The sequence below is a fragment of the Polypterus senegalus genome, chromosome 6 (assembly GCF_016835505.1).
Source record: "Polypterus senegalus isolate Bchr_013 chromosome 6, ASM1683550v1, whole genome shotgun sequence".
Classification (NCBI taxonomy): domain Eukaryota; kingdom Metazoa; phylum Chordata; class Cladistia; order Polypteriformes; family Polypteridae; genus Polypterus; species Polypterus senegalus.
This window is the reverse complement of record NC_053159.1, coordinates 116403018-116417688: the sequence shown is the minus strand read 5'-3', so window position 1 is coordinate 116417688 and position 14671 is coordinate 116403018. Positions and strand designations below refer to the sequence as shown.

Below are 14671 nucleotides of genomic sequence, written 5' to 3'. Positions count from 1 at the left end.
TAGAGCTGGTTTAGTGTTTTTGTGAAACCCCTATATTTTCTGTTCAAGTCCTTCTCTTATAAATCCCTTATTTGTGGTTTCCTCTGGAGATGAATGGCCAGTGTCTCAATAGCTATTGTGAAAAACATTGGTGATATGTTCTAACGCCTCACTATCAACTCTTATTATATCAAGTTTGTTTGCTTTGGTTTACATAGCATCTATACTTCTGTGTGGTGCTAATAGCAAAACATAGTGGGGTAAGTTAAAATCTGCCTGTTTTAAAGCTTGGGACAGCTTTTTGACTTTTGTGAGAGACTTGCTATACCTTAGCTGTTCATGCCATGCTTTTGGTAGGTTGATCTGTGATGGTACTTTTAATGTGCTCATCTTCATCTGTCTGTGTGTCTCTTCTCTCCTCCTCTCCCTGCCCTCATTCAGAACGTCAAGAAAAGGTAGCAGAAGATGAGAGAAATCGTAAGCAAAAAGCTGCAGCTGAAAAGGCTTTTCAGGAAGGTATCACCAAAGCAAAACTTGTGTTGCGTCGTCTGCCACTAGGTGTTGACCGCAACCACAATCGGTAAGTTGTTGGAGTACTTGGGGCTCTTCGTTTGGCATGGGGTAATTAATTTTATTTATTGCTTTATCTTCCTGTGTTTGTGGTTTAAGTACAAGCTACAATGTGCAATTAGGTCAAGCTTCTTTTGTTAGGTTTTTTTTTCTTTTCTTTTGAAGGGTCTGAGTTTTTAGAGTAAAATGGTTTGAAAATGGTCACAGCAAGCGAAATTTGCCGTTATTTAAAAATGTGAAAGTACAAATAAGGTTCCTTAGTCTTTGAAAGCCTCTTATGAATGTGTATTCAATACACTAAATATTCTGCTTTAAGGTTCTGCTATGAATAACCTTGATAATCTGATATACCAGTGTGTATTTTTTTTTTTTTTGTGTTTTGTTAAATTTTATAAACTTTTTGAGATAAAGAATTGTTTTTGTCTTAGTTTTTAAATGATTTTTTTTCCCTTCTGTCACTTTTTGGTTGTGTGTGGTTTGGTTTTTTTTTTTTTCTTTCTCCCTCTGCCCCATTTATTATGGTTTATTGTCTTAATATAACTTTTCAGTGTTTTAATTTAGGAGATATTATTATTTTATAGGTGGTGCTGTAGTGCTGATTTATAAATAGCAGGCATCCCTGAAAACTCTAGAGTTTCTGGCTTAAAGAAACGCCACACACAGACATTTTTACCTAGTTTGCCATTTTTAACAGCATCCTTTGATTCATTCGCATTTTTGAGTCCTGCAGGGCAAGATCCAGTTTGACTTTTCAAATAATATTAATAATATTTCTGACTATTACAAATCATGTAAAAAAAAGTAAGTACACCCCTGGAAAATGTTGACTTTTTCAACATATTTCAACAGGCAAACAGATCTTTGTGCAAACTGTGCCTACAGATAAGTGATATACTTGGATAAAAATAGAAGGAAAATTTTGCCTTTTCAGTCATATATTCAGCAAAAATACCAAGAGATGTATTTGTCTAGTAGAGGGGAAAAAGTACATACAGCTTTGGTGTCAGAAATTGGTATTGCCACCTTTAGCAGAAATTACTATATGTAAGTGTTTTGCTTAATTTCCCAGCAGTCTGACTTCTACATCTATATTATACAGCAGTAGTAATATTTTAACAAAAGATGCCTAAATATTTCCAATTTAATCACTCTGATCTAGGCATTCTCAAACCAGCAACAAGGTAATGCTGGGATCAATTGTGTAACACACGTGTTGCCTGACATGAGACATGTTAAACAGGTTTTTAAGGTGTTGTCATGAATGTACAATCAAAAATATATTAGTTTCCATTTGGTTTAAAGGGAAGAACATTAAACAAAAGTTAGGGATCTTGGATTTAAGAGTAAATGGGACAGAATCGGATGCAAAATGATATTAAATCACTGGAGAAGTATTCAGAAAAACTATGTTAAATTCACTTGTGGCAGACCAGTCCTCACAGGACGTTGGGCCTTTGCATTTCCTGTTGCCCTTTTTTTTTATTTTTAAAACAATGCACTGATTTCAAAATAAATGCGCACCAGAGATGCTGATACCCTAATCAATCAAGTGCTAAAGAGATTTGTAACGAGAGGTTGTGCCATTTTGAGCAGCAGACAAGCTGACATCAACAAAGCAGACCTCTCGCTCAGATGCCACGCAACAGTTACCTGAAGAACGGCATCAGAGCCAAGCTCCAAAATAGTAAAACCAGTCAATAAATGCCTTGTAGACCATAGAATATGAATCGAATGCTACACTCTATACTAGTAACACTCTGGAGTTTAGTGTGAGAGGACACCTGAACTCTCGATGTGGTAATATGAGAATATTGCATAGTGTACGCACTCCCTAAGTTTCTCAAGTATCACACTGGAATGATACACTTGTCCTTTAACCACGTCTCCATATTTAGGCTGCGCAATAATTCAGGATAGTTCTCTATGTGCGTGATTTGCTTGCTGTCCAGGTCTTTTGGTTTCTTGATGCATATTGTTCTGAGGCTACAGTTAGTTGGGCATCTTGAAATATTACAGATTTCATTCTGACACAATTAGTACTGGACAAATTCATTATTTGTTTGATTTAGATTAGGTCCTTACTTTTGGTATTTGCTTTGAACACATTGTTTTCATGATATATGTTTATTGACATCAGCACTGTCAGCAGAAATTAATAATTTGGTGTATGTTGGAGAGTTGTCATTAATGTGTGTGGTGTTTTTTTTTTTTTTTGTGTGCAGCTACTGGCTCTTTTCTGATGTTATCCCAGGCCTTTACATTGAGAAAGGATGGGTACATGATAGCATTGATTATAGCTTCACACTGTCTCCAGAGGAGATAAAGGAAGAGGAACAAGATAACGAAGGTAAGTAAACATTATAGTCCAGTAGTACTTGAGGCTGATGCCAAAGTTCTTCCTTTCAAGTTATGATATAGATGTGTTAAGTATCAGCAAAGGTTTTGTGTTGTGATCTTTTTTTGAGTGAGGTTTTTCACCTTCTTACAAAGTACTGAACTTGTCCTTTTACTTGGTGACTACACTTGCTAGGGTTAATATGTTTATGATATATACTCACTGGCCACTATGTTAGGTACTTGTTAACACAAATATCTAATTGGCTGATAACATGGCAGCAACTCAATGCATTCAGGCATTTAGACTTTGCCAAGACGACCTGCTGAAGTTCAAACCAAGTATCAGCGTAGGGAAGAAAGGTGATTTAAGTGACTTAGAACTTGGCATGGTTATTAATGCTGGACGAGCTGGTCTTAATATTTCAGAAACTGCTCATCTGCTGGGATTTTCATGCACAACCGTCTCTAGAGTTTACAGAAAATGGTCCGAAAAAGAGACAATTTCCAGTGAGCAGCAGTTCTCTGGGTGAAAATGCCTTGAGTTCAGAGGAGAATGTCCAGACTGGTACAAGCTGTTAGAAAGGCAACAGTAGCCCAAATAACCACTGGTTACAACCAACATATGTTTGAGCATCTCTAAATGAACAACTCTTCCACCCTTGATGCAAATGGGCTACGGTAGCAGGAGACCACACCACTTGCCACTCCTGTTGGCTAAGAACAGGCATCTGAGGCTACAATTCTCATAGGCTTACCAAAATTGGACGATGGAGTGGAAAAAAATTGTCTGGTCTTGATTCCTGCTTTGACATTTGGATGGTAGGGTTAGAATTTGGTGTCGTCAACATGAAAGCATGGATCCACCCTGCCTTGTATAAATAGTTCAGGCTGGTGCTGGTGGGGTAATGGTGTGGGGATGTTTTGTTGGCACACTTTGGATCCCTTAGTACCAGTTGGCCATTGTTTAAATGCCATAGCCTACTTCTGATGGCTATGTCCCAAACCTCAGACTTGTTTCTTGAACATGACAATGATTTCACTGTACTCAAATGGTCTACATGGTCCCCTAATCTCAATCCAATAGAGCACCTTAGAGATGTGGTGGAATGGGAGATTTGCATCATGGATGTGCAGCTGACAAATCTGAGCAGCTGCATGAAGCTGTCATGTTAATATGGACCATAATCCCTGAGGAATACTTCCAATAACTTGTTGTATCTATGCCATGAAGAATTACGGAAGTTCTGAAAGCAAAATGTGGTCCAACACAGTATTAGCAAAGTACATAATGTTTAAAGGCGATTTGTAGGTTGAAAGAGAGCATCAGGTATATATTTGGTACAAAATGTTTCCGGCAAGTGGTTGTTGGTGTTTTAAGTAATGAAGAGTTGCATTTTAATTGGTGTGTGTTTCACTTAACAGATAAAGAGAATGACAACAACGATACTATTGATAGTAATATGCAAACAGCAGCTCTTGTTGCTTTGGATGTATGCATAGAGACCACGGTGCCGAAACAAGGGCAGAACCTCTGGTAAGTCAGTTTTAGACTTTGATCTCTGCAGGTTTTTAATTTTTATTGTACTTTAGCAAAATCATGAAAATTTTTGGAACAAGTTCAGTTCTGGCATTCTTTTCATTAATCATTTGTAAAAATGTGTGTGTTGTGTGTTTTTGTTTCCCTCCACACATTGTTTAAGCAATAGGCAGTTCTGGTGGCTGTGGCATTCTTGATAACCATTACTCCTTTGCAGCTGTTCAGGACAAAGTGTAAATGATATTCTGCTTTGATCTCAAAGAAAAATAGAATTTTCACACATATGTTCAAGCTATATAATATGGTCTACAAAATTGTGTGGAAGCTTTGGTGGCATTTTTCTGAGTTATTTTCCTCCTTATTCTATGAATACTTCCACAAGGCATCCGTTTTTAAATAATTAATAGGGGTGGAGGACACATTGTAGTTTAAAATATCACAAATGTTTACTTGAATTATGTAAGGTTTGACTGGTAAATACATACATAGAAGTTGCATTCACTACTTTGCAGTCATTTCACTAGACTGTATTTTACTTAAGTTTTCTCATAAAAATGTGGCAAATCATATCAGGGGTAACAGGATTAGGTTTACATTGTAAAAGATGATTTGCATGTAGTTTTTGTTTTGGGTCTTGCCTTGGAGTTTTTAATTATGTATGCTGGGAAGCTATCTGTGCCAAGATAATTTGGATCTTTAAATAGACAACCATAACACAAAAGGCTATCTAGTCCTAAGGTTCCCAACCAGGGTGGTACCGCCCACCGATGGGCACTGAAGAAATCCTAAGGGGCCATTTCTGGTCCAAGACATATTAACGGGGTGTTGAGGACCAGCCGCCACCCCCTTGGGCAATACTCGCAAGAACGTGCTGAAAAACTTGATTAATACAAATAATCATCGAATGCATGTTTCAACCAATTATTCTACATGTTAAGAAAGACCCGTCCATATTAAATCGTAGGTATTGGTACATTATATTTACAAGTTTGCACAAGTCTTGCATTCTCAGATCATGCAAGTACATAAAGATTAATGCACATGCAGAGGACCGAATCTATGCATGTTTTGACAGGTTCATTGCACATTACTATAAATATGCGAGACTTTCTTTTTTATCAATACTAAATTGTTTCAGAATTCCTTCAGTGCAAGTGTAAACCTAAAATTGCAGTGCGGTACCTACAGATCACATTCAAAGGAAAACTTACGAGGACCTATTTATTAAAAACTAGGGGGCTTTGCCCCCTGCCTACTTTGCTTGCCAACCCCCCGGCCTGCACTATGCGCCAGCCACTTCGCATCCCTGCCACTTGCATGTGTTGATTTCACTTTCATCAAACAACAAATCTTTTAATTCTCGCAGATACGCCTCTTCGTTGGTAAGAAACACTACTTTTCCCTGATGGCAACATGAATTAGACAATCTACAAGTCTCCCATCATCATCATATTTAGCTAAAAGAGGATTTAGCATGATCAACATTCTATTAACAAAGAAAAGAAACAGATTGTCAATAGTGGAATAAGATTGCTGATGACAAAAATGGCAGCAAACATTGAAAAATGAGTGTCATCACACTAAGCTTCAGCCCTCTCACTGATATAATTTTTTATTTTTTTAATCATACTTTGAGCAATACACCAATTGTTATCTTCTAATAAAAGTATTTATATTAAAAAAAAAAAAACCTTTGTTTTTCAATATATAGTATAGTTTACCCAAGGGGGGTGCTATCAAATCACTCTTTGAAAAAGTGGGCTCTGACCCAAAAAAGGTTGGAAACCTATGATCTAGTCTGTCTTGTGTTGATTATCTACTAAGCAAAAAAAGAAACGTCCTCTGACTTTCAACTGTTTTTACTTTCAGTAAACTTAATGTGTAAATATTTGTATGAACACTAAAAGAGTCAACACCATAAGACATAAACTAAAAAGTTTCACAATGTGTCCCTGAATGAAGGGAGGCTCAAAATCAAAAGTACCAGTCAGTATCTGGTGTGGCCACCAGCTGCTTGAAGTACTGCAGTGTATCTCCTCCTCATGGACTGGACCAGATTTGTCAGTTCTTGCTGTGAGATGTTACCCCACTCTTCCACCAAGGCACCTGCAAGTTCCTGGACATTTCTGGGGGGAATGGCCCTAGTCCTCACCCTGCGATCTAACAGGTCCCAGACGTGCTCAATTCCTTCGACGATAAACACGAATCCGTCCATCACCCCTGGTGAGACAAAACCGTGACTCATCAGTGAAGAGCACTTTTTGTCACTCCTGTCTGGTCCAGCGAAGGTGGGTTTGTGCCCATAGGCGGCGTTGTTGCTGGTGATGTCTGGTAAGGACCTGCCTTACAACAGGCCTACAAGCCCTCAGTCCAGCCTCTCTCAGCCTATTGCGGACAGTCTGAGCACTGATGGAGGGATTGTGTGTTCCTGGTGTGACTCGGGCAGTTGTTGTGGCCATCCTGTACCTGTCACGCAGGTGTGATATTCGGATGTACCGATCCTGTGCAGGTGTTGTTACACGTGGTCTTCCACTGCGAGGATGATCAGCTGTCCTTCCTGTCTACCTGTAGCGCTGTCTTAGGCGTCTCACAGTGTGGACATGGCAATTTATTGCCCTAGCCACATCAGCAGTCCTCATGCCTCCCTGCAGCATGCCTAATGCACGTTCCCGCAGATGAGCAGGGACCCTGGGCATCTTTCTTTGGGTGTTTTTCACAGTCGGTAGACAAGTCTCTTTAGTGTCCTGCGTTTTTAGAACTGTGACCTTAAATGCCTACTTTCTGTAAGCTGTTAAGGTCTTCACGACCATTCCACAGGTGCATGTTATTTAATTGATTATGGTTAATTCAACATGCATGGAAAACATTGTTTAAACCCTTTACAATGAAGATCTGTAAAGTTATTTGGATTTTTAAAGCATTATTGTTGAAATAACAATACACAGTCCTGAAAAAGGGACGTTTCTTTTTTTTGCTGAGTATATAAGCAGTCTTTTCTATAATCCTTGTGTTCATCAGTAAATTGTATTAAGTTTCTTAAAAAGATATGCTTCAGAAACTTTGATACAAGTCTAGTAGTCTTAATCCATCCTATATAAAAAGATGAGTGTGAGCCTCCTCTAATTACTGACATTACAAAAGATAAAACTGATATTCTTTGTGAGTTTTGCTATTAGATGCTACTAGTTCCCAATAATAGCACTGACAATTGACTGGAGCAGAGCAGCAGTTTCATATGCTGATTTGTGGAATTGTCATAGGATGCCACCTTTTGCCTTTTTAAAATTGATCCTCTACAGTCTGCACAATCTATTCTATTGCCAATGTTTCACAATGTATATTGCATGGCTGTGTGCTTGATTTTACACACTTGTTAAAAATGGATGTAAATGAAATGCCCAAACTCTGTTTCGAGGGATATCCACATGTTTGTTCGTCTTTTACCAAATATACACTACTTGGCCAAACTTTAATCTGCGCTCTGTTTCCCTTCAATTCTTGGTCAATGATTTACACTTTTTCATGATCTTGGTGTTAAATAGTTAAACAGAATTTCTTAGCTAGAAAGATGTCATATTTATGCCTTAGATTGCAAGCTCTTCAGGCCCTCGTAGTTTAAGGTGGCCATTTTGCATGCTACATTGCCTCTCCTGAGCCCATTGATCTCTGTTCTAATTGCCCTATTATTAGCATTGGGCATGTTAATGTAGCCAGAGGCCTGCTCTGCATTACTAAATGCAACTAAGATGATCTTTTTCTGGTGCAATGAGGCCTGTCAATAAAGGAATACAAAAAAGCTGAAATTGGATTTCTCTTCACACAGAAGGTAGCGAGTCCTGTAATCTTTACACTGAGCGATGGCAAGTCAAAGAAAACTATACTATTCGACTAGAATATAATATTTTTTTAATCTTCGTTTTAAAGATTCAATTTTATATCAGTTTTAATGAATCCATTATAATATAGGTAGTGGAATTATTTTGCCAATAATACTGTACATGGGGCTAGGAGATAAATGATGTAGTCTGAGATCAGTAACCTTTGAGAACTTCAAGGGAGTCAGACAGGATCAGGAATTTCTTGGTTGTAAGTAGTAAGTCATTTCAATTTTAACATATTTCTATAGCGAACAATTTAGTGGCACATGACCTGTCTTGAAGGAACATGTTGACGTTTGGGATATGCCTGTTTTATAGTGGCTCTTCATCTTCTAGGTACAAGGTGTCTGTATTGACTGATGTCTGTTATGCTTCATACAGCTGAAAAGTCTATAATGCGTATAATTTTTGCTCCATATTTTTCTGCAAAGTGTGGTTTTGATGTTTAGACTTCAGTCAGGGTAACATTGTTTTTTATAAATGGAATGAATTAATTTGATTAACACAACTTATTTTTAAAAACTTAACAAAATAAAGGCAAACCAAGCAATGTTGGAAATTCATTTTCACATGTGTTTGGTTCGGGTGGCCAGGGGGCTCATTGTTGGTTTTTGCAGACTTTTTCCACAAGTTAAAGATTATGTTCTACTTTCTTGGCTTTCACTAGACATAAATGATGACACAAGCAAAAAACAATTTAGTGATGCATTTACATCTCGGTCACAATTTTGAGTGAGAGAGGGATTAAAGGCAAGCTTTGAACCCAGCTTCAGCGTAACAACTACCAGAAACTTATTTTTTGTTAACAGTACTGTAATCCTTTAGTCCTGGTTTACTTGAAGCCAACTTCTATTCAGGGCCCAGTGAAGCACTCTAGATTTCTTTTTGGTTTTGCCACGCAAAAGGTTTAATGTTGTCTGCTTGATTTCTCCAGTTGGACTTGCATGACCAATGAAATTGCCATACGTTACATTACCTTTTTGTTTTGTACTTTAATAGGGGCACAGTGGTTATTCTTTCATAAAGCTGGGCACTAGCCTACATTTGGCTGTTGTGTTTTTTTTTTCTGTACTACGGTCAACCTCCAAGATTTATCAGATGTGTATACAATTGAATTGAATACAATTGAATGTATTGGTAGACTGCATTAAACGCATGCTTTTTAATAGCACCTTGTCATATAGTTCAAAATGTGTATTCCAAATAGGCTTGTTGTCACTCAATAGCATTCACATATGATTCCAAATCAAGTGATGTTAAAATTGGCCTCAGTTGGATGTCATGTTAGCTGTTGGTTAGGGCTGCAACTAATGATTATTTTGGTAGTCGACTAATCGTTCAATTTATTTTTCTATTGGTCACCATTATTTCATGCCTGACTATTTCGATGCCTGCGACCTGTGGTTACACATCCTGTTCTGGGCTCCAGTGCAAGTCTTGCCTCATCTGCTCACATCTGTCAACCTGTGAATATCACCCTAATGTGTCTGCATTAACAAGATTAAAATTAATAATCAAATTAAAATAACAACCAGTGAAACATATGAAATTGAAAATAATCAGATGTTGTTTTTATATTCGTGTGACCATCACAATAAAAAAGAAATACCTTAAACAATACAAACTAAAGTGCATGTAGTCTTTAAACAAAAGTCCATTTAACTTAACCAAAAAACACATTGTTAAAACTGAAAACGTTTTTCATATTTTAGTAATAAATGAGAAAATGTAGACATAAACTATATAATGTGTAAAGCCTGAAGTGCAAAGATCAAATAAACACTTTCACAAAAGGTTCAAGGACAATACAATAGCTTCCGTGGTGCAGCGGTAGGAATTGCTGACTTATAATAGAGTCCCCCAGTTCGATCCTGACTGCCTTGTATATTTACCGTTGAGTAGCGAGTTGCTCTTATTGTTAATATTATACAATAAACACATACATTTGATTTGCGTCTGTAACAACCACTGTAAATTTATAATTCTTTTAAAAGTTAACCTTTTTTTTTCCACCTTTATTCTGTCATGATGCATACTATCGCCCCAACCCACCACCCCCCGGGATTCTGATGCTGTTACTTTTTATCTGAAACTGGAATAACTGTAGATGTCAGTGCTGTTTTGAAAAAATCAAACTGGAAATTCTCTGATCTGGATGGATTAAAGCTGACACACAAACACTGGCGAATCTGCCTTATTCATATCTCATTGTCACTTGATTTTTTTTTATTCAGTTTTATTGAATGTTCCTGCTTATGCTGAATTAGTATGCGCCTTATGGCCCGTGATGTCAAAGCCACACTGACAAAAAAAAAACTGAGACATAGGTATATATGCTATTTGGAAGTATTCATTTTATGACCTTTTATAGTACATTTTGGAAAACATTGAGGCACGAATGCAACATTATTCATATTCATTCATGTACCTTACGGTTGTAATCCGTGACCGGAGGGGGGAGGGAGGGAGACAGACCCAAAAAACACGATTTTGTCTAGTTTGCACAGAAATCCAGGACATGCTGAGGAAAGAAGGTGAGCCATGAACGCTCTTCTTTTCTCGGTGGACCCCGTACATGCCTTGCATAGTACATGTGCTTTGATCAGCGCCAGGTCAAGCTTGTTATACAACAAGCAACCGGCTACCTGCGTGCTCCTGCTAGCAGTGAATAAGCTCACGCCTTCTGCTGTTATCGTGCAGCACCGGGGAAAAAAAAGAAAGACAAATGTGTGACATTTTGAAGAAATCATTGTATGACCTGAATAGTACCAATCAGAAAACATCGCATTACTAATGCAATATTATTTGAAAACAAACAGATTGGGTGTAAATTTGTTACTTGTAAAAGTTAGCTTTTTTCACTTTTATTTTCTCAGTCTCGTTCTCGCTCTCCCTCCCCCTCCTTATCTGACCCTAACTAACAGCGCCAACATAAAATCTCAAGACAGAATGCTCATGCATTGTGGTGGTGCTGCCGTGAAAAAGCTCCACTTTGCATAATCTGCATTCACCTGTTTTTTCTTTTTTTGGTGAAGTGGTCCCACACTTTAGAAAGTTTGTCTCAATTTTTTTCCATCTCCTTCCCCCTTCTCTATCCGACTCGCCATTGCAACCATGTTTATTTTCTTCTACATTCTTCTCCTGAGACGTTCTTTTTTGTTGGTAGGATTGTGTGCAGTCTTGACAAACAATAACATTTGTTTTCAATCCTTTTTTTTTTTTTTTGTAAAAATTGATCTATTTGTATGGAATGATTACAATAAAATTAATAATAATAAAAAAAAAAAAAATTTGTATTGCCAGTCCACTTAACCTGCATGTCTTTGGACTGTGGGAGGAAACTGAACCCATGTAGACCTTGGGAGAACATGCAGTGAGGAATGGGGATGTGAACCCTGGGTTCCCATACTGTGAGGCAGTAGCACGATCACTGGGACATGGTGCTGTCCTCATATTTTTAAAGAGAATTCATTTCCTGACAAATGTCCATGAAGAGTTAAGTGTCCCAGATTTCAACAAAATTGGTCCAGCTGAGTAGTTTCATGAGGATAGACAGACAAGGTAATCACAGTAGGGGCTTTTTGACATTTATATGGGAATACACAAAAAAAGACAATGCAGTCCTGGAATTGGCATACTAATTTTTCTGTGGGATTTTGAGTGCTGCAAAGTATCCGCTACACTTTTAAGCAAACAGATTTAGATATGTGAAATGATAGAATTTTTTTTTTAATTTAACAAAGAATTAAGTATGGTGTTATCCTAGTTTAGTACTTTAGGCTCTTCAAGAAGAAAGTAAGGTCATAGACAGAAACTTGTCAAGGGTAGATTTCACACAAACGTTAAGTTTTTCTTCACACAGCGAACCATACACGTATGAAATAAGTTGCAAAGTCACATGGTAGAGAGTATGACTTAAAAAGTACTTTCAAAACTTGATGCAATGTTATTTTGGAGAAACTGGGTGACTAGGATTGGCAAGCTTCGTTGGGCTGAATTGTTGCCTCTTTTTAAACTCAAATATGTTTAAATATTGTAATTTGTATATTGAAAGAATTTGCTTCTTTCAGCCTATAAGCCATTATCAAAACTGAATCTTTTTATATGTAAAACAGTCTCAAAATTGATCTTTTTTGAATGTCCATCCCACTGAATTTATGTAAATTTCTTTTGCTTATCTTAGTTTTTGGCCTCTGATCCTGTAGATGTCACTAATGCGCCTGTTAAGGCTTTCTGTGGAAAAAGCATTTTACTAACTCGCATAAAATGGTGTCATCCTCAACTAAAATCAAATGTGTCGACTTACTATGTATTCAAACGTTGTGTTGGTAAAGAACAGCTGGATAAAAGTAAGGCTGTGCAACTCAGAATTTAACACAAATTTGAGGAATCATTTCTCCCAACATCACCCATAAACATTCTCTATTCATTTGGATGTCGACTGAGATCCTAAACAATCTGCGTTTAGCTCTAAGCTTCCGTTTGCTTTGTACCCAAAAAAATAACAATGTATAGCAGTTCTCATTTGTAAAGAAGTGTTGAAAATGAGGGCTTTCGACAAATAATTCCAGTTTTGGAACTTCTGTATATTATACCAGCCAGAAAGCAAATGAGTGAATTAATTTTACCTAAGCTTTATGAAGATCCTAAACAAAGCATCTCCGAATCTCTCAGGTTAGCGGAGACCATCACCCTAACTTGCAAAAGCTGGACAGAAGATTCCTACGTGATAATCACGTCACTACATTTAAAATAACTAGGCACCTGTGGCAGAGGTGTTGCAGATAAGCACTACATGACAGTCGCACCAGGAGCCACCTCGCTGCCTGTATGCAGAACTGCTGAGCTGGCTGGCTGTTTGAATAACTTTCTAGCATTTCCAGTGTAACTGATGTGGTCACGTGATGGAACAGCACAAGTTTGTGTGTTGGAAAGTCCAATAAACGTTGCTCCTCTAAGCTTGTGGCTAGCTGAACTGCCACAATGGAAAAAGTTTGCAATGCATCTCACCTGGCAGAACAAGCGGGCAGTTGTTGGAATTTTGGGAGAAACTTGCAATACCAAAGTGAGCATATGCGCAAAATAGCTGATGTGGTGCATCTTCTGGACCTACTTCACAAGGATCACATTAGTGACGCTGTCGGTCATGATGGCTTGTTCTTTGTCTTTGTTTCATTCATCCAATGCTGTTGTCAGTAAGCATCAGCTGGCTGCGGCATATAGAGGGTCATTCCAGAGGGTGGGACTGGACCACATGTCTGCCTGGTGGGTTGCAAACTTGGATCCTGAGTTATTTCATTGTGTAGAGGGTACCAGTGCATGATCCCCAACTGGACTTGAATCATAACGAATTCATGAGCATGGAATGACATTTAAGAAGCAAAACTTGCAGTCACTATGTAGACAAATTAAAATAAATTTTGTTAACTCGGCCATGCATGAAGAACATAATAAATAACTTCAGCACTTCAAAAATAACGAGAGAAAATCAATATTGAATCGGGATATCGGTGCCAATACCCAGCCCTATGTCTTTTGATTGACTGTCATACTTGCTGTTGGTCAAGACACTTGCCATGAGTAATCTTGTTAGACCCATGCCTCCTTGTTCAAACCTGTATTGTAATAACTTTTTTGCTTATTTATCAGATGATCGAGGTGTGTTTTTGTTTTATTTAATAAACCAAATGTTTTAACAGCCATGTCGGATAGTTGCACCTAATGGGACATTGCTTTCAAATGAGCAGTCTGTTGTTCTAACATGAACAAGAAGAATTGTGGTAGATCCATAATCCTTTCTCTACAGAGAGAACAAAACTTGGTTAGATGCAAAAAAAGCCAGTGGGATAGAGCACAGACTACAGTAAATAAACATGTGCATACAGAGAGTCTCTCGCTGGGAAATCACCAGTAAAGCTCTTTGCAGACTGAGTTCTGTGAAAATTAACAGTTGGTGCAATGTATGGGAAAAAATGCTATGAATTTGAAAGTTAAGTTGTGTTCTGATCTCTTTTTGGCTATCTGGTGAACCAGGAAAGAAAGCTAATATGAGGTTCATCCAGAGTGGGACATACTATTGCTACCCCTTTTCACCAAAACAATAAAAAGGCCAGTAAAGTTGTTTTTTCTTTTTCCATCCATCTTTTTTTTAAATCTGCATATTCACTTAGTCGTTGAGGAAACTGGTAATTTTAGAGTAGTCTAAGCTAGTATGGACATTCCTTTTAGGTGCTGGGCTACTTAACAAACACTATGCTAACACTTGAAGAATATTGAAGGTCTACACAATATTTGAACGCAAGACTTGGGGCTCAAAACCTACCCTATTACCCACATTTTTCTTTTTTCTCTATTACATTGCTTGTTGAGG

The 14671-nt window shown here is 37.8% G+C and overlaps 1 protein-coding gene across 1 annotated transcript in view; it reads left to right on the top strand.

Moving 5' to 3' along the window:
* The window catches only part of baz1b (bromodomain adjacent to zinc finger domain, 1B), a 35498-nt gene that overhangs the window by 13508 nt on the left and 7319 nt on the right, over nucleotides 1-14671 (top strand). The window contains exons 9-11 of the mRNA XM_039756872.1: nucleotides 421-559; nucleotides 2772-2896; nucleotides 4309-4420. Of these exons, the coding sequence (XP_039612806.1) occupies nucleotides 421-559; nucleotides 2772-2896; nucleotides 4309-4420 (376 nt within the window). The remainder of the gene's footprint in view (nucleotides 1-420; nucleotides 560-2771; nucleotides 2897-4308; nucleotides 4421-14671) is intronic.